Genomic DNA, 27,893 nt, shown 5'->3' with positions numbered 1-27,893 from the left:
CTTGGATTTCATCAACCTTGTTGTCAAGAGACTGGACATTGGCAAGAAGAATGCTAGGGAGTGGTGCACGATGTGCCCGTCTCCGGAGTCTGACCAGAAGACCGCCTCGTTTCCCTCTTTTACGGAGTCGTTTTTTTGGGTCGCCGCATGGGATCCATTCCGTTGTCCTGGTTGAAAGGCAGAACACAGGATCCGCGTCGCGAAAATCATATTCTTGGTCGTACTGATGGTGAGTTGACGCTGATCTTATATTCAGTAGTTCTTCTCGACTGTATGTAATGAAACCTAAGATGACCCGGGGTACTAATGTAAGAAATAACACGTAAAAAAACAAAAAACTGCATAGTTTCCTAGGAACGCGAAGCGAGGCGGCCATCTCAGTCGGCGCCGGAAGTGGATGTGATGTTCTACCACTGCCGTTCTTCCCCCGCTGCCAATTGAAAAAGAGGAATTACAAAGGGTGCAGTAACCATTGTATCGTCTTGACCTGAGCGTATAAATGGAAATTCTCTCATCATGTTGTCATTAAAATGGCATTTCCGTTTCTTGGAAAGAGCCATTGTACCTCCTCTGTCTGCTCTTCTTCACTCTCTTTGTGTCACTCTTCTTACTCTCTTAACTTTTTCTTCTCCTCTAATCTTTCTCCTCCTCTTTTCTTCACTCGTCTTCCTGCTCTTTCTTCCTTTCCTTCTCTTTACCTTTCCACCTCACTCTTCCACACTCTCCTTGCTTCACTCTTTTTACTCCCTTCATTTTTCCTCTCCTTCCTCTCCAATCTTTAATAATAAATAGTACACTATTAGATAAAATACTTTGGTTGAACAGATTCCCATTGCTTGCATCATTTTTGTATTTTATCTCAAAAACATTGTTTGGAATAATAAATTGGCAGGCTCTGCAATCATATCACCTTTCCTCCTCTATCTCTTTCACTCTTCTTCCTATCCAGTCTTCCTCCTCTCCACTCTAACAGATAACATTATGCTAATGTTATCCATGAACATTTCTAAATATATTTTCACACTACTTATAATGCCAAACCATTAAAATTGTAATCTACAAATAAATATTCTCAGAATTATGCATTCATTTAATATAATCATATTTTCAAAATAGCCCGTCCACTACATGTTTACATGTGAACGTTTTTTAACCTAGCTACCATGAAAGTAGCTAGTTAACCTAGCTAGATAATGTTAATTTAGTCGACATAGCTAATGTTAGCTAGCATAACGTATTTAAAACCTTATCGTAGCATATCATCTATCTATATAATAAATTGTTACATTATAACATCATTAGCTAGTATCTTAAACAATTGTAATTTACCTGGCTTGAAAAGACGTTTGTGGTGATGTGGATTAACTTGACACTTGCTAGCTTCCGGCTGAGTTTTACACAGCAGATTTCTCTAAAACTAGCGTGAGCAAGTAGTCAGTAGAAGAGATAATGAAGCTGCTATAGCGAGTAGCCCCCTCTGCTGGACAAAACAAGCGTAACGTGATTGAGATGTCAACCGGTAGGCTCTGCTGCCCGGTCTTTCTTGCCACGTAAAATATTATTTCACTTTGCAGTCTGTTTTTAATGCACAGTTAAAAACAGGGACATTTCCTGGGACAGCTCCAGCCTGCGGACAGGCCACCAAAAACGGGGACTGTCCCCGGAAAACGGGCACGTCTGGTCACCCTACAATACACTAAGTTTTCAAATTATGCCCACCTGAACTAGATTACGATTTACATTTTGGATTGCGTAAACAAGAGCGATATTGTGTGATGGTGGGGACGCAGGGCTGTGTTCCTAAGAAAACCCCACAAGTGTGCTTGCTTAAGTTCATCAATGGCAAACTAGGAGAGCTCAAAAGAGCACTTAATATTTGAAGGCTCTTTCCTTGAGTCATAAAAGTGCATTGAAATTACTTAGGAACTGTGCACAGTTTGGAGAGGTGTGTCGGCACTTGAAGAGACCAGTTAGACATCTCACTCAAACCCCTTGTAATAGTTTATTCTTATCTTGCACCTATTCCAAAATGTCAATGAATATTATAATTAGGTACTAAATGTATCCAGAGTATTTTGTTGTTGACAAATGCTGTGAAAAGTACAGTAAATGTAAAATGCACATAAAATCAACTGTGTAATGTTTGGATTCAGTATTGTGTAAGGTGAACTATTTTGTTCTCACTTTTGTTCATGATAATTTCCCCATAATCTCCAAATTGTTCTCTATCATTATTGCTACCATGGTCATGCATATGTTTTTTATATTTCTGCTGTTAGAAACATTTCAATTAGCCAATTTCCACGAGTGTAAGGGCTTAACCTTAATTTGAATCCCATTGAGACCAAGGCCTCTTTTGCAAGGGAGCCCTGCATGTACACACTGTAAAAATAATCTAGTTGTTTCAACTAAATATTTTATTCAGTAACTGGTTTCACAGCCTTTCTTTAGTTTACACAACTTTTCGGTCAAAGTGTTACGTTAATATAACATTTTTAGCTGGCCCAAAATTAGCTAAAACGTGAGAAAACAGACTAAAATTCAGTCAACTTAGAATGATGTGTTCTATCAAATTGTCTCATTCAGTATGGTCATTCAATACAAATTATTACTTGGGCATCTTACCTTTAAAAAGTTTACACACACGCACGCACGCACGCACACACACAAATCTAAATATATTTGTTTTTCCAGCAGTCCATGTCCTTTTTTCGCTACCTCATATCCACGGAGGGAGTGGAAATGGGGAGCAATACGTCAGCGCAGTCAGGTCATGGCCCATCCCCAAAGCAGTCCAGCGATTCCTGGGGTTCGCCAACTATTTCAGGAGGTTCATCCGGGGATTCAACACGTGGTCGCGCCTCCTACCTCCCTGCTGAGAGGAGATCCCCAGTGGCTTCATTGGACGGTGAAGGCGGGGGGGCATTCGAGACGCTGATGGCACACTTCATCACTGCTCACCGGAATCTACTCCAAGTAGCTGAGCCCCGCCCAGAGGAACTACGACGTAGGGGACTGGGAACTCTTGGCCAAGAAGGCTCTGAAGGTGTGGAGCACTGGTTGGAGGGGTCCAAACACCCTTTCCTGGTGTGGACGGACCACCGCAACCTGGAGTACATCAGGGCAGCGAAGAGGCTAAACCCAAGACAGGCCAGATGGGCTCTATTCTTAGCCAGGTTCCAATTCACACTTTCCTATAGGCCAGGATCAAAGAACGTTAAGGCGGAGACCCTATCATCCCTCCATTCCATATCATCGTGCCAGTGGTGTGGGACGTGGACACCGACATACGGCAGGCCCTGCGTACGGAACCCACACCTGCACAATGCCTGGAGAACTGCACCTACGTACCCACGGGTGTGCGGGACCGCCACCTTACCTGGGCGCACACAGCGCCTATGTCGGGTCATCCTGGGATAGGCCGTACCATCGCCTGCCTGACTGAGAAGTACTGGTGATCCACCCAAAACGTTTGACATGTTTCTACAAACTTTACGGATACTATTTGGAATTTTCGTCTGCATGGTCGTGACCGCTTGAGCCTGTGGATTTCTGAACATAACACGCCAACCAAATGGAGGTATTTGGGATATAAAAATAATTGTTATGGAACAAAAGGAACATTTATTGTGTAACTGGGAGTCTCGTGAGTGCAAACATCCGAAGATCATCAAAGGTAAGCGATTAATTTGATTGCTTTTCTGACTTTCGTGACCAATCTACTTGGCTGCTAGCTGTTTGTAATGTTTTGTCTACTGAGAGAGATGTCCTTACATAAACGCTTGGTATGCTTTTGCCGAAAAGCTTTTTTGAAATCTGACAAGCCAGGTGGATTAGCAACAGGCTAAGCTGCGTTTTGCTATATTGCACTTGTGATTTCATGAAAATTGAATATTTTTAGTAATTTAATTTGAATTTGGCGCTGTGCAATTTAGCGGATGTTGACAAATGATCCCGCTAACGGGATGGGTGCGTCAAGAAGTTAATGACCTCCAACCTAAGTGTCCGTAAACTTCCGACTTCAACTGTATGTGATAGTTGGCTTCTAAACGTGTTGGACAAAGTGGATTTGGTGTCAGTATGTATTAGTTTGGTATCAGAATGATATTTTATTTTCTGACTGACGCTGACTTGATGGCTGACTTTTGTCCGTTTAAAGTTTAAAAAGTGATGAACCATCACCAAATTGACAGACTGAAATCAACACCAATGAGCGATGGAGAGGCACCACTATCATTGCTCGGCCATCCCGAGTTCAACGGGCCAGTCAATTGGGCATTTCTGCAGTATATTAGAGCATGTTACATTCGTGATGGTAAATGCCCATTGTAAGACATTGCAGTACATTTCCCATGTTTTTAATGACGGATTTACCATCACCAAATGGATGTTGTAACGAATGTCGTCGGGAGAAGGAGAAGAGGACCAAGGTGCAGCATGGTAAGTATTCATCTTGCGTTTAATAAATACGAACACTTGAACAAAAACAACAAACGAACAGTTCTGCAAGGTGCAATACACAAAACAGAAAACAACTACCCACAAACACAGGTGGGAACAGGCTACCCAAGTATGGTTCTCAATCAGAGACGATTGACAGCTGCCTCTGATTGGGAACCCTACCAGGCCAAACACATAGAAATACAACACACAGAACAAAACATAGAAATGAAAAACATAGAATGCCCACCCCAACTCACACCCTGAACAAACCAAAATAGAGACATAAAAAAGGAACTAAGGTCAGGACGTGACAGATGTGCTGAAATCAATACCAATGAGCGATGGAGAGGAACCACTATCACTGACGGCCATCCCGAGTTCAAAGGGCCAGTCAATTGGACATTTCTGCAGTAAATTAGAGCATGTCAAATTCGTGATGTTAAATGCCATTGTAAGACATTGCAGCCATGCACCTTGTTGCCTGAACAGTTCACTAGTAGCACATTTTTTAAATGTTTTATTTTATGCCTTTAGGGGGGTACAAGGGGTCCATGGCCGGGTAGGTAGCACACCCCACCAGTGCCCAACCAATAGAGGGGCGTCCCTGGTCATTTTGGAAGTTTTTCAAAAATCTTTTAAGTCCCACTTCTCTCTCATTGCACCAAATTCTTACTTCCTATGATTTCCTATGATCAACGTGACAAATATACCTTCTAGGTTGATTCAGGGCTTAACATAGTGATATATATAATTTGGTCAGTATAAATACCAATTGGGCATTTCTTATGCCATTTGGACATGGTTTACTGACTTTTGGGTTCGGAAGCCGACTTCCTATGATCATATATGGCAAATGGACATAACATCCTGATTTGGTACTTTCAATACTTATGCATGGCATTTGGACATTTCTTATGCCGGTTCCCCTCTCTCTACTGCGATTATCTGCCTCTAACCCTATTACAGGGGCTGAGTCACTGGCTTACTGGTGCTCTTCCATGCCATCCCTAGGAGGGGTGCGTCACTTGTGTGGGTTGAGTCACTGATGTGATCTTCCTGTCCAGGTTGGCAGCCCCCCCTTGGGCTGTGCCGTGTCGGAGATCTTTGTGGGCTATACTCGGCCTTGTCTCAGGATGGTAAGTTGGTGGTTGAAGATATCCCTCTAGTGGTGTGGGGGCTGTGCTTTGGTAAAGTGGGTGGAGTTATATCCTGCCTGTTTGGCCCTGTTCGGGGGTATTGTCGGATGGGGCCACAGTGTCTCCTGACCCCTCCTGTCTCAGTCTCCAGTATGTATGCTGCAGTAGTTTGTGTCAGGGGGCTAGGGTCAGTCTGTTATATCTGGAGAATTTCTCCTGTCTTATCCGGTGTCCTTGGTGAATTTAAGTATGCTCTCGCTAATTCTCTCTCTCTCGGAGGAGGACCTGAGCCCTCGGACCATGCCTCAGGACTACCTGGCCTGATGACTCCTTGCTGTTCCCAGTCCACCTGGCTGTGCTGCTGCTCCAGTTTCAACTGTTCTGCCTGCGACTATGGAACCCTGACCTGTTCACCGGACATGCTACCTGTCCCAGACCTGCTGTTATCAACTCTCTAGAGACAGCAGGAGCAGTAGAGATACTCTGAATGATCGGCTATGAGAAGCCAACTGACATTTACTCCTGAGTTGCTGGCTTGTTGCACCCTCGACAACTACTGTGATTATTATTATTTGACCCTGCTGGTCATCTTTGAACATCTTGGCCATGTTCTGTTATAATCTCCACCCGGCACAGCCAGAAGAGGACTGGCCACCCCTCATAGCCTGGATCCTCTATAGGTTTCTTCCTAGGTTCTGGCCTTTTCTATGGTGTTTTTCCTAGCCATCGTGCTTCTACACCTGCATTACTTGCTGTTTGGGGTTTTAGGCTGGGTTTCTGTACAGCACTTTGTGACATCAGCTGATGTAATAAGGGCTTTATAAATAAAATGGATTGAAATAAAACCCTCTAATTTACCAAATAGGGCTATCTTCTGTATACCACCCCTACCCTGTCACGGTACAACCGATTGGCTTAAAGGTAGGAAAGGAAAGTAACTCCACAAATGAACTTTTAACATGGCACACCTGTTAATTGGAATGCATTCTAGGTGACTACCTCATGAAGCTGGTTGAGACAATGCCAGGTGTGTGCAAAGCTGTTGTCAAGGCAAAGGTTGACTACTTTGAAGAATATACAATATAAAATATATTTAGATTTGTTCAACACTTTTTTGGTTACTACATAATTCCACATGTGTTATTTCATAGTTTTGATGTCTTCACTATTATTCTACAATGTAGAAAATAGTAAACATAAAGAAAAACCCTGGAATGAGTAGGTGTGTTCAAACTTTTGACTGATACTGTACAACATTTAAATTTACTGTACATATTTGACACACGTTGACATACATGATTACATTGTGCATGTGCTTTTATACAGTAATAAATATTCAGTGCACAAATTATACAACATTTACATTTACAAATACAACATAATAAAAACATACAATATTTACAAGCATTTTAAAAATAACATTTCTTATTTAACCAGGTACAAGTTATCTTATACAACTGCGACCTGGCCAAGATAAAGCAAAGCAATGCGACACAAAACACAGAGGATAAACAAACATACAGTCAGTAACACAGTCAAAAAAATATATATACAGTGTGTGCAAATGTAAGATTAGGGAGGCCAATAAATAGGCCATAGTGGTTGAAATAATTACAATTTAGCATTAACACTGGAGTGATAGATGTGCAGAAGATGAATGTGTAAGTAGAGATACTGGGGTTCAAAAGAGCAAAAAACGAATAACAATATGGGGATGAGGTAGTTGGGTGGGCTATTTACAGATGGGCTGTGTACAGGTGCAATGATCGGCAAGCTGCCATGACAGCAGATACTTAAAGTTAGTGAGGGAGATATAAGACTCCAGCTTCAGTGATTTTGCAATTCGTTCCAGTCACTGGCAGCAGAGAACTGGAAGGAAAGACGACCAAAGGAGGAGTTGGCTTTGGGGTTGACCAGTGAAATATACCTGCTGGAGCGCGTGCTACGGGTGGGTGCTGCTATGGTGACCAGTGAGCTGAGATAAGGCAGGGCTTTATCTAGCAAAGACTTATAGATGACCTGGAGCCAGTGGGTTTGGCGACGAATATGAAGTGAGGGACAGCCAACGAGAGCATACAGATCACAGTGGTGGGTAGTATACATGGCTTTGGTGACAAAACAGATTGCACTGTGATAGACTACTTCGCTGAGTAGAGTGTTGGACGCTATTTTGTAAATGACATGGCCGAAGTCAAGGATCGGTAGGATAGTCAGTTTTACGAGGGTATGTTTGGCAGCATAAGTGAAGGAGGCTTTGTTGTGAAATAGGAAGTCGTAGATTTAATGTTGGATTGGAGATGCTTAATGTGAGCCTGGAAGGAGAGTTTACAGTCTAACCACACACCTAGGTATTTGTAGTTGTCCACATATTCTAAATCATAACCGTTCAGAGTTGTGATAATAGACGAGCGGCTGGGTGCGGGTAGTGATTGCTTGAAGAGCATGTATTTAGTTTTACTTGCATTTAAGAGCAGTTGGAGGCCACGGAAGGAGTGTTGTATGGCATTGAAGCTAGTCTGGAGGTTATTTAACAAAGTGTCCAAAGAAAGGCCAAGAAGTATACAGAATGTTGTTGTCTGCGTAGACATGGATCAGAGAATTACCAGCAGCAAGAGCGACATCATTGATGTATATGAAGAAAAGAGTCGGCCCGAGAATTGAACCCTGTGGCACCTCCATAGAGACTGTCAGAGGTCAGGACAACAGGCCCTCCAATTTGACACACTGAACTCTATCTGTGAAGCAGTTGGTGAACCAGGCGAGGCAGTCATTTGAGAAACCAAGGATGTTGAGCCTGCCGATGAGAATGCGGTGATTAACAGAGTCGAAAGCCTTGGCCAGGTTGATGAAGACGGCTGCACAGTATTTTCTTTTATTGATTGCGGTTATGATATCGTTTAGGACCTTGAGCGTGGCTGAGGTGCACCCATGACCAGCTCGGAAACCAGATTGCGCAGTGGAGAAGTTACAGTGGGATTCGAAATGGTCGGTGATCTGTCTGTTCGAAGACTTTAGAAAGGCAGAGTAGGATAGATGTAGGTCGGTAACAGTTTGGGTCTAGAGTGTCTCCCCTTTGAAGAGGGTGATGACTGCGGCAGCTTTCCAATCTTTGGGGATCTCAGACGATACGAAAGAGAGGTTGAACAGGCTAGTAATAGGGGTTGCAACAATTGCGGCGGATAATTTTAGAAAGAGAGGGTCCAGATTGTCTAGCCCAGCTGATTTTAAGGGTCCAGATTTTGCAGCTCTTTCAGAACATCAGCTATCTGGATTTGGGTTTAGGAAAGGTAGGGGAGGCTTGGGAAAGTAGCTGTGGGGGGTGCAGAGCTGTTGACCGGGGTAGGGGTAGCCAGGTGGAAAGCATGGCCAGCCATAGAAAAATGCTTATTGAAATTCTCGATCATTGTAGATTTATCGTGGTGACATTGTTTCCTAGCCTCAGTGCAGTGGGCAGCTGGGAGGAGGTGCTTTTATTCTCCATGGACTTTACATTGTCCCAGAACTTTTTCGAGTTTGTGCTACAGGATGCCTTTGCTTTCCTAACTGCCTGTGCATATTGGTCCCTAACTTTCCGGAAAAGTTGGATATCGCAGGGGCTATTCAATGCTAATGCAGTACGCCACAGGATGTTTTTGCGTTGGTCAAGGGCAGTTAAGTCTGGAGTGAACCAAGGGCTATATCTGTTCTTAGATCTAAACTTGTAAGATGGTGAGGAAAGCACTTTTAAAGAATAACCAGGCATCCTTTACTGACGGGATGAGGCTAATATCCTTCCATGATACCCGGGCCAGGTCGATTAGAAGGGCCTGCTCGCTGCAGTGTTTTAGGTGATGAGGGGTGGTCGTTTGACAGCAGACCCATTATGGACTCAGGCAATGAGGCATTGATTGCTAAGATCCTGATTGAAGACAGCAGAGGTGTATTTAGAGGACAGGTTGGTCAGGATGATATCTATGAGGGTGCCCGCGTTTACGGAGTTAGGGTGGTACCTGGTAGGTTCCTTGATAATTTGTGTGAGATTGAGAGCATATATCTTAGATGAGGGCTGAGGGGAGTCTATAACAAGCTACAACAGTGAGAGACTTATTTCTGGAAAGGTGGATTTTTAAAAGTAGGAGCTCTAATTGTTTGGGCACAGACCTGGATAGCATGACAGAACTCTGCAGACTATCTCTGCAGTAAATTGCAATTCCATGATTACATTGTGCATGTGCTTTTGTACAGTAATACATATTCAGTGCACAAATTATACAACATTTACATTTACAAATACAACGTAATAAAAACATAGAATATTTATAAGCAATTTAAGAAAAGCTATCACATTCCTCCATCAACAACCTGAACTGCCCTAGAAGTAACAGAACATCTATGTGCAGAGAGCTCCCCATTTGGCACAAACTGGATAAATCAACATTGTTTCAACATTGTTTCAATGTTATTTGTCAAAGTATTTTTATGTGGAATCTATGTGGAAAAAAACATTGTATTTGAAAAAGTAATCTATTGTTTTGAGGGTGAAATTTCATCCACGGGCTTGTATAATCCTTGTATAAAATATGTTGAATATGTACCTTTGAAACAATGTCAGAACTTCAACGTAAAAAAAAATGGTCTGGGCAGCACCTCCTATTGGAGAATTGATCTATCTACAGCTATCCCATTCGTCTCCCACCCAGGGTTTTGACCAGGCACAGTCCTGCTTAGCTTTGATATTTGACACGGACTATTACCAATGTGCTATTGAGAGAATGATTTTTTTGAAATACCCCATTAATTGATACACTGTTGCTATCAAAGTCATTCCAAATGATAGGTTTAACAGAGCAAATTAAATGTAGCCTAACCATACTTCATCAATCATATATCATCAATAATGCTATTTAGGCCTATATAGCATTTGGGAAGCTATTGTTTAAACACTAGGGATAGGCGTCCCGTCAACTGGGTAGTTGTAAATCATGCAGCGCCGTGTGTCACGATCATAGATTTTAGAGAAACAACAACTGTCTGTACATATACGTGTCTTATATCGGCTGAAAGCTTAAATTCTTGTTAATATAACTGCACTGTCCAATTTACAGTAGCTATTACTGCAAAAGAATGCAATGCTATTGTTTGAGGAGAGCTCCTAACAACAAAACACTTTTTTTCACCGCGATAGGTTTGATAAATTCACCTCTGAAGGTGAAATGTGTACGTACATTCAACCAGTCAAATTACATTCGTATTTTTTCCTCAGAGATCAAAGAATGTAACCAGACTTCACTATATCATTAGGAGTGTAGTATATCCTATAGGACACCAAATTTGTTCAGAGAGCGACGCCTTCATGGTGCGCCGATGACACGGGCGGTCTTCACTTGATTGACTGTAACTTTGTCAAATAAGCACCAATTGGGGTCAAACTAAGCTAGCTAGATGGCCAATGAGCTGGGATTTATGGGAGTATATGGAAACTGTCACGCCCTGACCTTAGAGATCCTTTTTATGTCTCTATTTTGGTTTGGTCAGGGCTTGAGTTGGGGTGGGCATTCTATGTTCTTTTTTCTATATTTTTGTATTTCTTGGTTTTTGGCCGGGTATGGTTCTCAATCAGGGACAGCTGTCTATCATTGTCTCTGATTGGGAACCATACTTAGGTAGCTCTTGCCCACATGGGTTTTGTGGGTAGTTGTTGAACTGTTCGTTTTCCTCTTTGTTATTTTTGGTTCTAGTGTTCTGATTTTAATAAAATATCATGAACACGTCTCACGCTGCGCTTTGGGCCAGTCATTCACAGGAAGAGGATCGTTACAGAAACTCCGTATCTGTCACAAAATTTGACTGCTAACCTTGTGCGATAGCAATCCTTTTCCTTTTGGAGAGTTATGAAGTTATAAAAACTGGGTGTTTTGCAAATGTTGAACTTACAATATGGCTTCTAATACTGGAAAAGCTAAATCAAAGTCCAAGTATACAGATTTATACAGATATTATATTCTTGCAGAAAAATGTAATGTAAATGTGTCCTTCATGATTTGCCCATACTAGCTTACTCATACTTCAATTATCAGTCTGAAACTTTGCACATACACTGCTGCCCTCTTGTGGACACCATCGGAATTACAACCAGAGTGATGGATAGATATGGGACCTTTCTGTTGCATTGCAAAGAAGGTGGTGGAAAGAAAATACAAAAAAACAGTTGATTTGTTTCTTTGTATTTTCTTCTACCAGATGTATTGTGTTATATTCTTCTACATTCAATTCACATTTCCACAAACTTCGAAGTGTTTCCTTTCAAATGGTACCAATAATATGCATATCCTTGCTTCAGGGCCTGAGCTACAGGCAGTTATATTTGGGTAAATCCTTTTTGGCAAACATTTTTAAAAATCGGACTATCCCTTAATACAGCCCAGGATTCAACTAAAACTAGACAATACCTACAGGCCTAGAGTTTCAAACTTTGGTTGATTTCAAATGGAATCTGCAAGGTAATTATAAATATGTTGGATTCACGTCTCCATCTCAACCAAAACATTTTTAAAAAGTTAAAGAATTGGACTAAATCAAATCAAACTGTATTAAACAGTTAATGTTTGATTTGATTTAGTCCTATTCTTTAACATAAAAAAAAACATTTTGGTTGAGATGGAGACGTGAATCCAACATATTAATTATTAATTTGTAGACAAACTGTAGACTAAGTCAGTGGCATAGATGGAACTATCCAAGCAGATCTCCTTCAAAGGTTGATATATCTCTTTTCCAATACAGTAAATAGCCTATTAACTTGTCAACAAGTTAATAAATTACATGTTGGATTCACGTCTCCATCTCATCCTAAAATAAAAGTTAAAGAATAAGATTAAGGCAGTGGCTCAGATGGAAATATCCAAACAGTAGATACATCTCCCTTAAACACAATCCAATATTACTTTTGTAAGACATTAAATAGCCGAATGTTAAGGCTATCTTAAAAACTAAGGTAACATTATTTATTCAACCTTAAAATGAGTAAAACACCTATGGCCACATTTGGACATTATTGTAACTATAAATGTCTTCTTATGTAAACATAGAATGTTCAGGGTCACAAGTCTATGAAAATCTGCACAATTGCTATAATAACCGGCACAGAATCTCACTCACACCTAGTTAATAGTTTTAAGTTCCTCGGCATACACATCACGGACAAACTGAATTGATCCACCCGCACAGACAGCATCGTGAAGAAGGCGCAGCAGCGCCTCTTCAACCTCAGGAGGCTGAAGAAATTCGGCTTGTCACCAAAAGCACTCACAAACTTCTACAGATGCACAATCGAGAGCATCCTGGCGGGCTGTATCACCGCCTGGTAAGGCAACTGCTCCGCCCACAACCGTAAGGCTCTCCAGAGGGTAGTGAGGTCTGCACAACGCATCACCGGGGGCAAACTACCTGCCCTCCAGGACACGTACACCACCCGATGTTACAGGAAGGCCATAAAGATCATCAAGGACAACAACCACCCGAGCCACTGCCTGTCCACCCCGCTATCATCCAGAAGGCGAGGTCAGTACAGGTGCATCAAAGCTGGGACCGAGAGACTGAAAAACAGCTTCTATCTCAAGGCCATCAGACTGTTAAACAGCCACCACTAACATTGAGAGGCTGCTGCCAACACACTGACTCAACTCCAGCCACTTTAATAATGGGAATTGATGGGAAATGATGTAAAATATATCACTAGCCACTTTAAACAATGCTACCTAATATAATGTTACATACCCTACATTATTCATCTCATATGTATACGTATATACTGTACTCTATATCATCTACTGCATCTTTATGTAATCAAATCAAATCAAATCAAATGTATTTATATAGCCCTTCGTACATCAGCTGATATCTCAAAGTGCTGTACAGAAACCCAGCCTAAAACCCCAAACAGCAAGCAATGCAGGTGTAGAAGCACGGTGGCTAGGAAAAACTCCCTAGAAAGGCCAAAACCTAGGAAGAAACCTAGAGAGGAACCAGGCTATGTGGGGTGGCCAGTCCTCTTCTGGCTGTGCCGGGTGGAGATTATAACAGAACATGGCCAAGATGTTCAAATGTTCATAAATGACCAGCATGGTCGAATAATAATAAGGCAGAACAGTTGAAACTGGAGCAGCAGCACAGTCAGGTGGAAGTTGAAACTGGAGCAGCAGCATGGCCAGGTGGACTGGGGACAGCAAGGAGTCATCATGTCAGGTAGTCCTGGGGCATGGTCCTAGGGCTCAGGTCCTCCGAGAGAGAGAAAGAAAGAGAGAAGGAGAGAATTAGAGAACGCACACTTAGATTTACACAGGACACCGAATAGGACAGGAGAAGTACTCCAGATATAACAAACTGACCCCAGCCCCCGACACATAAACTACTGCAGCATAAATACTGGAGGCTGAGACAGGAGGGGTCAGGAGACACTGTGGCCCCATCCGAGGACACCCCCGGACAGGGCCAAACAGGAAGGATATAACCCCACCCACTTTGCCAAAGCACAGCCCCCACACCACTAGAGGGATATATTCAACCACCAACTTACCATCCTGAGACAAGGCTGAGTATAGCCCACAAAGATCTCCGCCACGGCACAACCCAAGGGGGGCGCCAACCCAGACAGGATGACCACAACAGTGAATCAACCCACTCAGGTGACGCACTCCCTCCAGGGCCGGCATGAGAGAGCCCCAGTAAGCCAGTGACTCAGCCCCTGTAATAGGGTTAGAGGCAGAGAATCCCAGTGGAAAGAGGGGAACCGGCCAGGCAGAGACAGCAAGGGCGGTTCGTTGCTCCAGAGCCTTTCCGTTCACCTTCCCACTCCTGGGCCAGACTACACTCAATCATATGACCCACTGAAGAGATGAGTCTTCAGTAAAGACTTAAAGGTTGAGACCGAGTTTGCGTCTCTGACATGGGTAGGCAGACCGTTCCATAAAAATGGAGCTCTATAGGAGAAAGCCCTGCCTCCAGCTGTTTGCTTAGAAATTCTAGGGACAATTAGGAGGCCTGCGTCTTGTGACCGTAGCGTACGTGTAGGTATGTACGGCAGGACCAAATCAGAGAGATAGGTAGGAGCAAGCCCATGTACTGCTTTGTAGGTTAGCAGTAAAACCTTGAAATCAGCCCTTGCTTTGACAGGAAGCCAGTGTAGAGAGGCTAGCACTGGAGTAATATGATCACATTTTTTGGTTCTAGTCAGGATTCTAGCAGCCGTATTTAGCACTAACTGAAGTTTATTTAGTGCTTTATCCGGGTAGCCGGAAAATAGAGCATTGCAGTAGTCTAACCTAGAAGTGACAAAAGCATGGATTAATTTTTCTGCATCATTTTTGGACAGAAAGTTTCTGATTTTTGCAATGTTACGTAGATGGAAAAAAGCTGTCCTCGAAATGGTCTTGATATGTTCTTCAAAAGAGAGATCAGGGTCCAGAGTAACGCCGAGGTCCTTCACAGTTTTATTTGAGACGACTGTACAACCATTAAGATTAATTGTCAGATTCAACAGAAGATCTCTTTGTTTCTTGGGACCTAGAACAAGCATCTCTGTTTTGTCCGAGTTTAATAGTAGAAAGTTTGCAGCCATCCACTTTCTTATGTCTGAAACACATGCTTCTAGCGAGGGCAATTTTGGGGCTTCACCATGTTTTATTGAAATGTACAGCTGTGTGTCATCCGCATAGCAGTGAAAGTTTACATTATGTTTTCGAATAACATCCCCAAGAGGTAAAATATATAGTGAAAACACTAGTGGTCCTAAAACGGAACCTTGAGGAACACCGAAATTTACAGTTGATTTGTCAGAGGACAAACCATTCACAGAGACAAACTGATATCTTTCCGACAGATAAGATCTAAACCAGGCCAGAACATGTCCGTGTAGACCAATTTGGGTTTCCAATCTCTCCAAAAGAATGTGGTGATCGATGGTATCAAAAGCAGCACTAAGGTCTAGGAGCACGAGGACAGATGCAGAGCCTCGGTCCGATGCCATTAAAATGTCATTTACCACCTTCACAAGTGCCGTCTCAGTGCTATGATGGGTCTAAAACCAGACTGAAGCATTTCGTATACATTGTTTGGAAGGCAGTGAGTTGCTGCGCAACAGCCTTCTCTAAAATTTTTGAGAGGAATGGAAGATTCGATATAGGCCGATAGTTTTTTATATTTTCTGGGTCAAGGTTTGGCTTTTTCAAGAGAGGCTTTATTACTGCTACTTTTAGTGAGTTTGGTACACATCCAGTGGATAGAGAGCCGTTTATTATGTTCAACATAGGAGGGCCAAGCACAGGACGCAGCTCTTTCAGTAGTTTAGTTGGAATAGGGTCCAGTATGCAGCTTGAAGGTTTAGAGGCCATGATTATTTTCATCATTGTGTCAAGAGATATAGTACTAAACCACTTGAGTGTCTCTCTTGATCCTAGGTCCTGGCAGAGTTGTGCAGACTCAGGACAACTGAGGTTTGGAGGAATACGCAGGTTTAAAGAGGAGTCCGTAATTTGCTTTCTAATAATCATAATCTTTTCCTCAAAGAAGTTCATGAATTTATCACTGCTAAAGTGAAAGTCATCCTCTCTTGGGGAATGCTGCTTTTTAGTTAGCTTTGCGACAGTATCAAAAAGGAATTTCGATTTGTTCTTATTTTCCTCAATTAAGTTAGAAAAATAGGATGATCGAGCAGCAGTAAGGGCTCTTTGGTACTGCACGGTACCGTCCTTCCAAGCTAGTCGGAAGACTTCCAGTTTGGTGTGGCGCCATTTCCGTTCCAATTTTTAAGAAGCTTGCTTCAGAGCTCGGGTATTTTCTGTGTACCAGGGAGCTAGTTTCTTATGAGACCTTTTTTTAGTTTTTAGGGGTGCAACTGCATCTAGGGTATTGCACAAGGTTAAATTGAGATCCTCAGTTAGGTGGTTAACTGATTTTTGTCCTCTGGCGTCCTTGGGTAGGCAGAGGGAGTCTGGAAGGGCATCAAGGAATCTTTGTGTTGTCTGTGAATTTATGGCACGACTTTTGATGTTCCTTGGTTGGGGTCTGAGCAGATTATTTGTTGCAATTGCAAACGTAATAAAATGGTGGTCCGATAGTCCAGGATTATGAGGAAAAACATTAAGATCCACAACATTTATTCCATGGGACAAAACTAGGTCCAGCGTATGACTGTGACAGTGAGTGGGTCCAGAGACATGTTGGACAAAACCCACTGAGTCGATGATGGCTCCGAAAGCCTTTTGGAGTGGGTCTGTGGACTTTTCCATGTGAATACTGCATAGATTTCATGACTAGAAGCTCAAAAGACGAAAACGTCTTTTTTTTTTTGTAAATTGAAATTTGCTATCGTAAATGTTAGCAACACCTCCGCCTTTGCGGGATGCACGGGGGATATGGTCGCTAGTGTAGCCAGGAGGTGAGGCCTCATTTAAAACAGTAAATTCATCAGGCTTAAGCCATGTTTCAGTCAGGCCAATCAAATCAAGATTATGATCAGTGATTAGTTCATTGACTATAATTGCCTTTGAAGTAAGGGATCTAACATTAAGTAGCCCTATTTTGAGATGTGAGGTATCATGATCTCTTTCAGTAATGACAGGAATGGAGGTGGTCTTTATCCTAGTGAGATTGCTAAGGCGAACACCGCCATGTTTAGTTTTGCCCAACCTAGGTCGAGGCACAGACACGGTCTCAATGGTGATAGCTGAGCTGACTACACTGAATGTGCTAGTGGCAGACTCCACTATGCTGGCAGGCTGGCTAACAGCCTGCTGCCTGGCCTGCACCCTATTTCATTGTGGAGCTAGAGGAGTTAGAGCCCTGTCTATGTTGTTAGATAATATGAGAGCACCCCTCCAGCTAGGATGGAGTCCGTCAACTCCTCAGCAGGTCAGGCTTGGTCCTGTTTGTGGGTGAGTCCCAGAAAGAGGGCCAATTATCTACAAATTCTATCTTTTGGGAGGGGCAGAAAACAGTTTTCAACCAGCGATTGAGTTGTGAGACTCTGCTGTAGAGCTCATCACTCCCCCTAACTGGGAGGGGGCCAGAGACAATTACTCGATGCCGACACATCTTTCTAGCTGATATGCACGCAGATCTCTGACTGTTTCATCCTAACATCGTTGGTGCCGACGTGGATAACAATATCTCTATACTCTCTACACTCGCCAGTTTTAGCTTTAGCCAGCACCATCTTCAGATTAGCCTTAACGTCGGTAGCCCTGCCCCCGGGTAAACAGTGTATGATCGCTGGATGATTCGCTTTAAGTCTAATACTGCGGGTAATGGAGTCGCCAATAACTAGAGTTTTCAATTTGTCAGAGCTAATGGTGGGAAGCTTCGGCGTCTCAGACCCCGTAACGGGAGGAGTAGAGACCAGAGAAGAATCGGCCTCTGACTCCGACCCGCTGTTTAATGGGGAAAACCGGTTGAAAGTTTCTGTCGGCTGAATGAGCGACACCGGTTGAGCGTTCCTACAGCATTTCCTTCCAGAAACCGTGAGAAAGTTGTCCGGCTGCGGGGACTGTGCCAGGGGATTTATACTACTATCTGTACTTACTGGTGTCACAGACGCTGTTTCATCCTTTCCTACACTGAAATTACCCTTGCCTAACGATTGCGTCTGAAGCTGGGCTTGCAGCACAGCTATCCTCGCCGTAAGCCGAGTACAGCGGCTGCAATTAGAAGGCATCATGTTAATGTTACTACTTAGCTTCGGCTGTTGGAGGTCCTGACGAATCGTGTCCAGATAAAGCGTCCGGAGTGAAAAAGTTGAGGAAAAAATAAATAAATATATGAACGGTAATTAAAAAGTGAAAACCGTAAAGTTGTCAGGTAGCAAAATAGGTTGGCAACAAAACGCACAGCAACTCGAAAACAAGCCTGCAAGTTGTGACCGGAAATACAACATGTATCACTAGCCACTTTAACTATGCCACTTTGTTTACATACTCATCTCATATGTATATACTGTACTCGATACCATCTACTGTATCTTGCCTATGCCGCTCTGTACCATCACTCATTCATATATCTTTATGTACATATTCTTTATCCCCCTACACTTGTGTGTATAAGACAGTAGTTTTGGAATTGTTAGTTAGATTACTTGTTGGTTATTACTGCATTGTCGGAACTAGAAGCACAAGCATTTCGCTACACTCGCATTAACATCTGCTAACCATGTGTATGTGACAAATAAAATTTGATTTGATTTGACCTTGCACTTGTATTTTTATGTAATCTCTACTTGCAATCCAGGTCATTTGGTTGTGCTATTAGACGAAGCACAGTGATAGCATATTAAGTTGTTTTATAAAAAAAATACATCTGACATTGTTTTGATAGCACACAGGAATTCAACAAACTTTTGGCTCTCTTTTTGAGTGGGTGAAAATAGGTTGGAATCTCATTGATCAACGTCCACCAAATATTACCAAATTTTCCACGTTGAAATGACGTGTTGTGCCCAGTGGGTCTGCAGATTACTCCATACACTGACACAAAAAAAACTGAATGCAGATTTAAATAATTCTGTTGAGCTCAACGGGGCATCTAGAGTAAGCCATCCATGTGATCGGGTCTGAGGTGGTAGCCAGGACCACAAAGCTACGTTTCAATGATTGTTGGGATTTACTTCAAGCATTCATTTGTTTTATTATATCCTCTACGTAGCAAGCATTAAACGTAAACTCATTTTGCACTCATTATAATGTCAACTGGAACAATATCCTGACTCCTGCACAGTGCTTATGGCTGTCATAATTCCAGAGGAGATTTTCAAATGAAGAGAAACACATTTTGGGTTAACCAGAAAAACCAATGGAACGTCACAGACCATCTCTGGAATATATTAGACTGAATTAGAATGCAAATTAGAACTCTTTCCATTTTGGATTGAACACAACTAAATTCTTTGCATGCTATGAAGTGTTCTGATGACAGACTGACATTCTCTAATAAATGGAGGATAAGTTAAAGGAAGGATCATGCTTATTAAACTGACAGGCAGAAGGTGATGATTTCCACTCTGGGTCCAAAAGTGACAGCCAGATAACCTTGGGGAAAGAAAGTCCCTGTTTATCTGAATGGGACCAATACTTCCAGCAATACTCTAAGACCATGACAAACTGTTGTGGAGACTTGAAGTGTATGTTTGATATTTTCAACCTCATAACAACACTTGTTATATTTATAGGCATTTTTAAAATGTCACCTTTCATTCAATGTTTCAGACAGTTTGATGTCTTTACTTCATGGGAAAGTTCACTCATTGTCCACTTTAGACGTGTATTTTCCTTCGATTTGACGTGTACTTTCCTTTTTGTCCAACAAAACTGTTTGTTGAAGGTACTAAAGCTATGCGGCGGTGCTTCACTTTGGTTAACTCTGGTATTCAGGAGTGTCTCCCTTGGAAAGACTGAACCTCCCAGGCCTTCTGAAGCCAAAGCTCAGACACAATGTTCCACTGTATTTCCAGGGATGGCACTTGACAGTAGAACATTTACTTTACGTATTACATCTGTCTGCTCAATCTCTCCGACGGCTTCTGTCTACAGTCACTATGGTTACTACTTCATCTAATAAACAGTCTTTTTAACATGCCTCTCAGGACTCTGGCAGAGGGAGTGAGATTCTTTACAGCACAGAGCTGTAGCTGGTGGCAGAGTGGAGGGAGGGCCCGAGCTGAAGAACCCAAGCTGAAAAAAGGTTGGTTGGTGTGAGTTTTGTTTTCCTGTCCGAAATACAATTCAGCAGGTCTGGGTCCTTGGGCTAGGGGGAATAGCTACTCTCTGTCTCCTCGCATGCGCCCCCCCAACCCCACTCCATCCAAGTTCCCCATAGTGTCAGAGCAGAGAAAGACTATAGCAGTACAGAACGTCTACAGCCTGCTCTGAATTAACCCATGTGAAAACAAGCCTCCCTCAGAGTTCACCCACAGTGCTCATTCATGCAGGCTCCGGACCGAATCACAGCCAAATGCAGCTTGGGGAGGGCTACACACACCACTGGCTGTGGGAAAGGTGTACAAAGGGGAAAGGAAAAATAGTGGAGGGGAGACACAACTGTCTATACAGATACAATGCATTCGGAAGGTATTCAGACCCCTTGACCTTTTCCACAATTTGTTACATTACATCCTTATTCTAAAATGGATTTTTTTTAAATCCCCTCATCAATCTACACACAATAACAAAAAATGCATGTATTCAGACCATTTACTCAGTACTTTGTTGAAGCACTTTTGGCAGCGATTACAGCCTTGAGTCTTCTTAGGTATGATGACCCATGTATTTGAAGAGTTTCTCCCATTCTTCTCTACAGATCCTCTCAAGCTCTGGCAGGTTGGATGGGGAGATGTTGGATCGGGTTCAAGTCCGGGCTCTGGCTGGGCCACTCAAGGACATTCAGAGACTGCGTCCTGAAGCCACTCCTGCGTTGTCTTGGCTGTGTGCTTAGGGTCATTGTCCTGTGGGAAGGTCATCCTTCACCCCAGTCTGAGCGCTCTGGAGCATGTTTTCAAGGATCTCTCTGTACTTTGTGTTGTTCATCTTTCCCTCTATCCTGACTATTCTCCCAGTAACTAATGCTGAAAAACATCCCCACAGCACGATGCTGCCCACAACATGATGCATGCTTCACAGTAGGGAAGGCGCCAGGTTTCCTCCAGACTTGACGATTGACATTCAGGCCAAAGAATCCAATCTTGGTTTCATCATACCAGAGAATCTTGTTTCGCGTGGTCTGAAAGTCTTTTAGGTGCCTTTTGGCAAACTCCAATCGGGCTGTCATGTGCCTTTTACTTAGGAGTGGGTTCTGCCCACTTTACCATAAAGGCCTGATTTGTGGAGTGCTACAGAAATGGTCCTTCTGGAAAGCTCTCCCATCTCCACAGAGGAGCTCTGGAGCTCTGTAAGACTGACCATTGGGTTATTGGTCACCTTCCTGACCAAGGCCCTTCTAACCCGATTGCTCAGTTTGGCCGGGCGGCCAGCTCTAGGAAGAATCTTGGTGGTTCAAAACTTCTTACTTTTAAGAATGATGGAGACCACTGTGTTCTTGGGGACATTCAATCGTGCAAACATTGGTACCCTTCCCCTGATCTGAGCCTCTGATCTGAGCTCCTGTCTCCGAGCTCTACTGACATTTCCTTCAACCTCATGACTTGTTTTTTGCTCTGACATGCACTGTCAACTATGGGACCTTTAATAGACAGATGTGTGCCTTTCCAAAGCATGTCCAATCAATTGAATTTACCACAGTACTCAAATGAAGTTGTAGAAACACCTCAAGGATGATCAATGGAAACAGGATGCACCTGACCTCAATTTCGAGTCTCATAGCAAAGGGTCTGAATAACTACGTAAATAATGTTTTTCCGGTTTTAATCTGTAATAGACTTCCAAACATTTCTAAAAACCTGATTTTGCTTTGTCATTATGGTGTATTGTGTGTAGATTGATGAGGATTTGTTTTTAATTAATCCATTTTAGAATAAGGCTGTGAAGTAAAAAAAGATCTGGAGAAAGGGAAGGGGTCTGAATACTTTTCAAAAGGGAAACTACTAGTCAGTTGCACACCTAGTCAGCTGCACAACTGAATGCATTCAACTGAAATGTGTCTTATGCATTTAGCCCAACCCCTCTGAATCAGAGAGGTGCGGGGGGCTGCCTTAATCAACATCCACGTCATCAGCGCCCAGGTGTTAACTGCCTTGCTCAGGGGCAGAACAACAGATATTTACAGTACCTTGTCAGCTTGGGGATTCGATCCAGCAACCTTTCATTTACTGGCCCTACACTCCTACCCACCAAGCACTGTAGACAGGTGTGTGCCTTTCCAAAGCATGTCCAATCAATTGAATTTACCACAGGTGGACTCCAATCAAGTTGAAGAAATATCTCAAGGATGATTAAAAGAAACATGATGCACTTGAGCTCAATTTTGAGACTCATAGCAAAGGGTCTGAATATTTGTTTAGGCATTAACTACAAATTTATAAAGTAAAGGTTAAGATCAGGCATAAACTACAAATTCTTAATAAGGTTAGGCATGGATGGTTAATGGTTAAGGTAAGTGTTAAGGTTTGGGATAGGCTTAAAACTAATGTATCAAAAACACATTTCTATCACTGGATTCGAACATGCAACCTTTTGATTCAGCCCGAGGCAGATGCTTATACTCATCTGCAATCCCTTCCCACAACACCCTAGCACAGGGCTGACCAACCCTTTTCCTGGAGATCTACCGTCCTGTGGGTTTTCAGTACAACCCTAATTTAACACACCTGATTCTACTAATTAGCTGTGCAACAAGACCTTAACTAGCTGAATCTGATATTCTAAATTAGGGTTGGACTGAAAACTAAAAGAACAGTAGATCTCCAGGAAAAGGGTTGGGCAGCCCTGCGCTAGCAAATCCGCACTCACTTTCCCCCCTAGTGGCCAGTTTCCACGTCATTTCTCGACGTCCTCAGACAGGGACGGACGTCGAATACTGACTTGTATCATGGGTGACCTGGCTGCTCCTGAATCAGAGTGTGTGGGTTAAATAGGGATTACAGCCCAAGTACAGAGTGCCCTGGATGAAATATTGATGAGTGGGGCTTGTGGCTGGGGGTGTGACTGCATGTACCCTACCAGAGCCAGGGTGTTGGGGTCTGGAGGCAGAGCATGTGTGCTGCTAACACCCAAGGTCCGCATCAATCTTTCATGGCAACACACAGCCTTGACATCATGATCTATTATTACCTCTTTGACCTCCCTGCATTGTCTTGTTCATAGCATTTGTGCTCTCCTAAGACTGAGATACGCCACAAACAGGGCTGAGAAGGAGTATAGGATTTATTGCATGGAGCTCAGGCACTATGGATATCATACACTACATGTTTATGACCCAACCAGAACATAATACATCATAATAAAATGGAATTATGTAAGTGCACCAAAACTTCTGAAAATGTATCATTGTTATTACAGTATGTACTTATGCAGATACAAACACCATGAATACATATCTGAATGGGTCAGAGGATGTATAATTCTTCAGATATCTCAACATGGGCAACACAACACATGATTTCTCCACATCGCTGCAACAACAAAGCACTTGCAGTAAAATCGATTCATGACCACCAGTTTATATGCCAATTTGGGGTGGCCAAACTAAATACCCTCATATATAACAAAAGATACTTAAGATTTATTACAAACTGTGACTTTGGGCTGCCATATCATAGTAATTTAAATTCGTACATAGCACTTGTGTAGCAATCTGCACACATATCTCTATGTTATTTTGGTATTCATTTATCTTGTAGATTAAATTCTGCTTTGCCATAATACTTTGATGGAGTGAAATTGTCCATAAAACTCAAATTATTATTATTATTTTTTTTATGAGAATTTAGAAGGGATATTTTGTAACATGAATTGCTACAATATCTATTTTCCTAAATCTGGAGGGATAACATATCTTGATTCCAAATGTCAGGAATTTCCCATAGATAGCCTGTTCAATAAAATTATAGAAATACAAACATGATTCAGTTATCTGTCACAAAAAGTGATTATACAATCAACAATCAGATTAGCTAATGATAATAATAGTAAAGTATGAATATAAATCTTATGGTTGGTACCTACAGTATTAAAGCATAAACATTCACTGTTGAGTACATACCTTTTATATTACATTGGATTACTGCACTCCATTAATGGGTGCTCTGTTTTAAAACACAAAGAACAAGATTTTATGCCCCAGTAAGTAATTCTCCTCTGAGCTTGGCAGAGATCTTGTAGTTCAGGGGCTTCAATGTTAACCCATAGGAGCAGTCTAAGGAGAGGTCCTGACTTGGATTATTTTCAAATGTGCACTGGTGAATCAAAATAGCAGAAAATAAAAAGACCTCCACTTTGGCTATCTGGTCACCGATACATCGCCTCTTTCCTGCTGAGAATATCATCACACTGCTGGTCAGATCCTTGTCAAGGGCACCATTTTCATCTAGAAACCGTGAAGGGTCAAAGAGATGTGGGTCCTTCCACTGTAAAGGGTCGTGGTTGACAGACCACTGGTTGATGAAGACCACTGTGTCTTTGGGGATGTGGAAGCCTTCGATTGTAACATCTGAGGTGGTGGAGTGGGGGATGGTGAGGGGTACAAAGCTGGTGTAGCGCATGGTCTCATAGATAACGGCATCTAGGTAAGCCAGGCTGGCTTTGTCCTCAATACAGGGCAGCCTGTCACGGCCTACCACTTTGTCAATCTGCTCCTGCAGTCTGGTTTGGATGTTGGGGTATTTCACCAATAAAAGGAGCATCCAATGAAGGCAAGTGGACACAGTATCCAGTCCTGCACCAATCAGATCAGACACTGTCCCTTCTGTGTGGGCCTCCGTCAACCCGGTATCACTGTCCGCCTTGTCAATGACCCCAATAATGGCATCACTCATGTCCCGAGTCACTTCAGGGTCAAATGTCTCCCTGTGCTCCACAACCTTGTCTCTCACAAAGATGAAAAACTCTTTATTGAGGTCTTTGAAGCTCTGGTAGACCCTGCGGACAGGATTTGGGAAATACTGAAGCCAGGGCATGACATCCACCAAGCTGCCAGCCCCCACCGTCTCTCCAAACTTGTCCACGCTGCCCAGAAGGGTTCTAAACTCAATGTCATCATGTCCATAACGTTTTCCAAAGCACAGGGCACAGATTACATTGGCAGCAGCTATTGTCAGTTCATGAGCAGGGTTGAAAAACTGTCCCTCAGCATTGAGTTTGAGGAAAGCTTCAATGAGCTCAGTGGCCTCTGCCACAATGTGCTGTTCAAATGCTTTTTTGGTCTGGCTGTTGGCAGAGGAGAAAGCTCTAATGGTGGTCTGAGCGATCTTCCGGTGCGTCCTCCACTGTTTGCTGTAGTTAGTGAATGTCATGCTGTTACCACCAGACACTGACTGAAAAGACACAAAGTTGGGTCTGCCTGCAAACTCTGTGCTGTGTTGAACCAATGCTTCTCGTATTGATGCATCTCCATTAAGCACCACTATGTTGTTGCAGCCCAGTCTTATCTGATACACGTTTCCGTACTTCTTTGCCATCTTGGAGAAGGTGATATGAGGCATCTGCCCCAGCTGCATGGCATTGCCAACCACTGGCCAGGCAAAAGGTCCTGGTAGCCTTCTCTTTAGTCTGAGATTCCTGACCCACAGACAGGCTTCCAGACAGAAGAGGAAAACCAAGGAGGCGACCAGCGCTGGCTGGACCTGTCCACTCCACTCCCTGATGATGCTGCTGCCTTTCACCTCAAACTCTGTGTCCAGCAGTGCCATGGTTCTAAGATATTCTATTTCTGTTGTCCAATTCTTCAAATTTTGAGAGATTACACTTTTTCTTTGTTGAACGTTATTCCTGGTAACCGTATAATTTAAATGGATCCTCCTCTCACCTCAATTCCCCCAAAAATAAAAAAATAAGTAGTCTTTTTTAAAGTATGGTCAGTCCTACATTATGATCTGAAAATGTAGGAAATGAATCGAGACAATGAAGAAGGTTTTCAGCACCTCTTACACACTACAGTCTCTGTCTCCTCCTCCTCCTCCTCCGTGCTGGCTTGTGAACAGGCTCGATCAGGTTGAGTGGTTAGCAGTGGTGCATTTGGTGTCCGTCTTCAGATGACCACATTAGAGGAATGAAGATTTCAGCTTTGACACTCCCTTATATATCTTCTTAGTGGGTGGGAGGGGTTAGGGACTCAGGTTTTTTATTATCTCTCCCCTCCCATTGTGACCACAGAGCAGGCATTAAAACTCCTATTCATTTCTTTTAGCACCATGTCGCTCATTCCAGCTGAGTGTCAGTTCTTTCTTATACCTAACACTCAACCCCATGGTAAGACAAGGAGGATGGCAGCAAGCAGTCAGGCCTGCCAGCCAAGGGCTAAAACAGAAAGAGTTTAGATTTAGCGGGCCAGAGGACCTGAAAGATTGGGCTGCACTACCTTTAAACACAATACAGGTACCACAGGGGATCATTTGAGATGGTTTCTATAAATGGTGTAGTAGTTAGGGTTCCAGATTTCAGTCACAAAGACCACCGCAGCTAAACTCACCCCAACTAAACTCACAGGACACTGATTGGTCCTGTTATATTCTGGATTGTGGAAATCGCTTGATTTACCTCTCTAATGCGGCAGGTAACTTGGCGTTTAAGCACGATGTCAAGTAACCAAAAGATCACTGGTTTGAATCCCTGAGCTGATTAGGTAAACTATCTATTGATGTGCCATTGAGCAAGGCAGATAACCCTAATTGTGCTGGATAAAACCGTCTGCTAAATGACTAGAACATATGTAGGACTTTTTCCTGACAGAAATACAGCAAAATAAAATAAATCAATCAATCAAACGTTTCAGTGAAGTACCCAGGCTAAGGGAGGACTGCTTGTAACTTTAAAATATTCGGTTGAGCTTTCTTCTGTGGATTATAAACTAATGTATGCATTTTTAATTACATAATTATTTGATCTGTTATTTTCAGCCCATGTTCTGTTAACTCTAAACACCACTAGGAATAGAATCCAAGATATGACTATGAAAGCTCTGGGTTTTGCATCTGGACACAGAACAGAAACAAACAATACACTTGTATATGTTTTATAAGAGTATACATTTACAAGAGCTTTTGTTAGCATAAGGGTCCTTTTATACTTATAAACAAAATAATATAACTCTTAGGCTTGAGGCTTTATCAAAATAGTTCAAAAGTTATTTCAAAACAGGGACCTCTGACAATTACACTAGTAATAAGGCTATGGAGAGAAACACATAACTTTTAGAAAGTAGACCTACTGGGGGTTCAATGCTGTTCAGCAGGAATTCATCTACTATCGAATTCTGTGCTCTGATGGTGATGCTTGCTGCAAGGAGAGATTCCTCTGTTATGTGATGTATTGTTGCCAAACCAGATCACAATTCAAACACATTTGATGTGTTTTAACAGTTTGGATGAGATCAAACATGCAGGACTGGTGTAGACTAGCTGTAAAGCATAATGATTGTAACCACTTGTTTACAGTTTTACTATAATTGATTAAGTATTGTATTATACAATGTACCTTAGAGTGTGAATCCCCATAATACTTGTTACTTTGTCATTTTTTATGCACAACCTCATATTCATTCCTCTGTACATGGAGTGTGTTACTACAAAGAACAACACATGGAGAGGAGAATGCAATCCTTCCGGTGTTGAGGTACTTAATGAGTTAATGAATGAGAAATGAGAGAGAAGCAGAATCAGTCACTATCAGCCCCTGATTGATT

At 42.5% G+C, this 27,893-nt stretch overlaps 1 protein-coding gene across 1 annotated transcript; it reads right to left on the bottom strand.

Moving 5' to 3' along the window:
- Window positions 1-23,401: 23,401 nt before the first annotated feature.
- On the bottom strand, window positions 23,402-26,247 carry LOC115115013 (cytochrome P450 1B1-like). The gene has a single exon (XM_029643478.2). The coding sequence runs from the start codon at window positions 25,900-25,902 to the stop codon at window positions 24,328-24,330; it is 1,575 nt and encodes a 524-aa protein (XP_029499338.2). The 5' UTR covers window positions 25,903-26,247; the 3' UTR covers window positions 23,402-24,327.
- Between the last annotated feature and the right edge of the window lie 1,646 nt (window positions 26,248-27,893).

The sequence above is a fragment of the Oncorhynchus nerka genome, linkage group LG18, assembly GCF_034236695.1.
Source record: "Oncorhynchus nerka isolate Pitt River linkage group LG18, Oner_Uvic_2.0, whole genome shotgun sequence".
Taxonomy (NCBI): domain Eukaryota; kingdom Metazoa; phylum Chordata; class Actinopteri; order Salmoniformes; family Salmonidae; genus Oncorhynchus; species Oncorhynchus nerka.
The sequence above is the reverse complement of the archived record's forward strand: the minus strand, read 5'-3'. Positions and strand labels throughout refer to the sequence as shown.

Coding starts and splice junctions, on each gene's coding strand:
- LOC115115013 (XM_029643478.2), bottom strand. CDS start 25,902: ATGGCACTGCTGGACACAGAGTTTGAGGTGAAAGGCAGCAGCATCATC.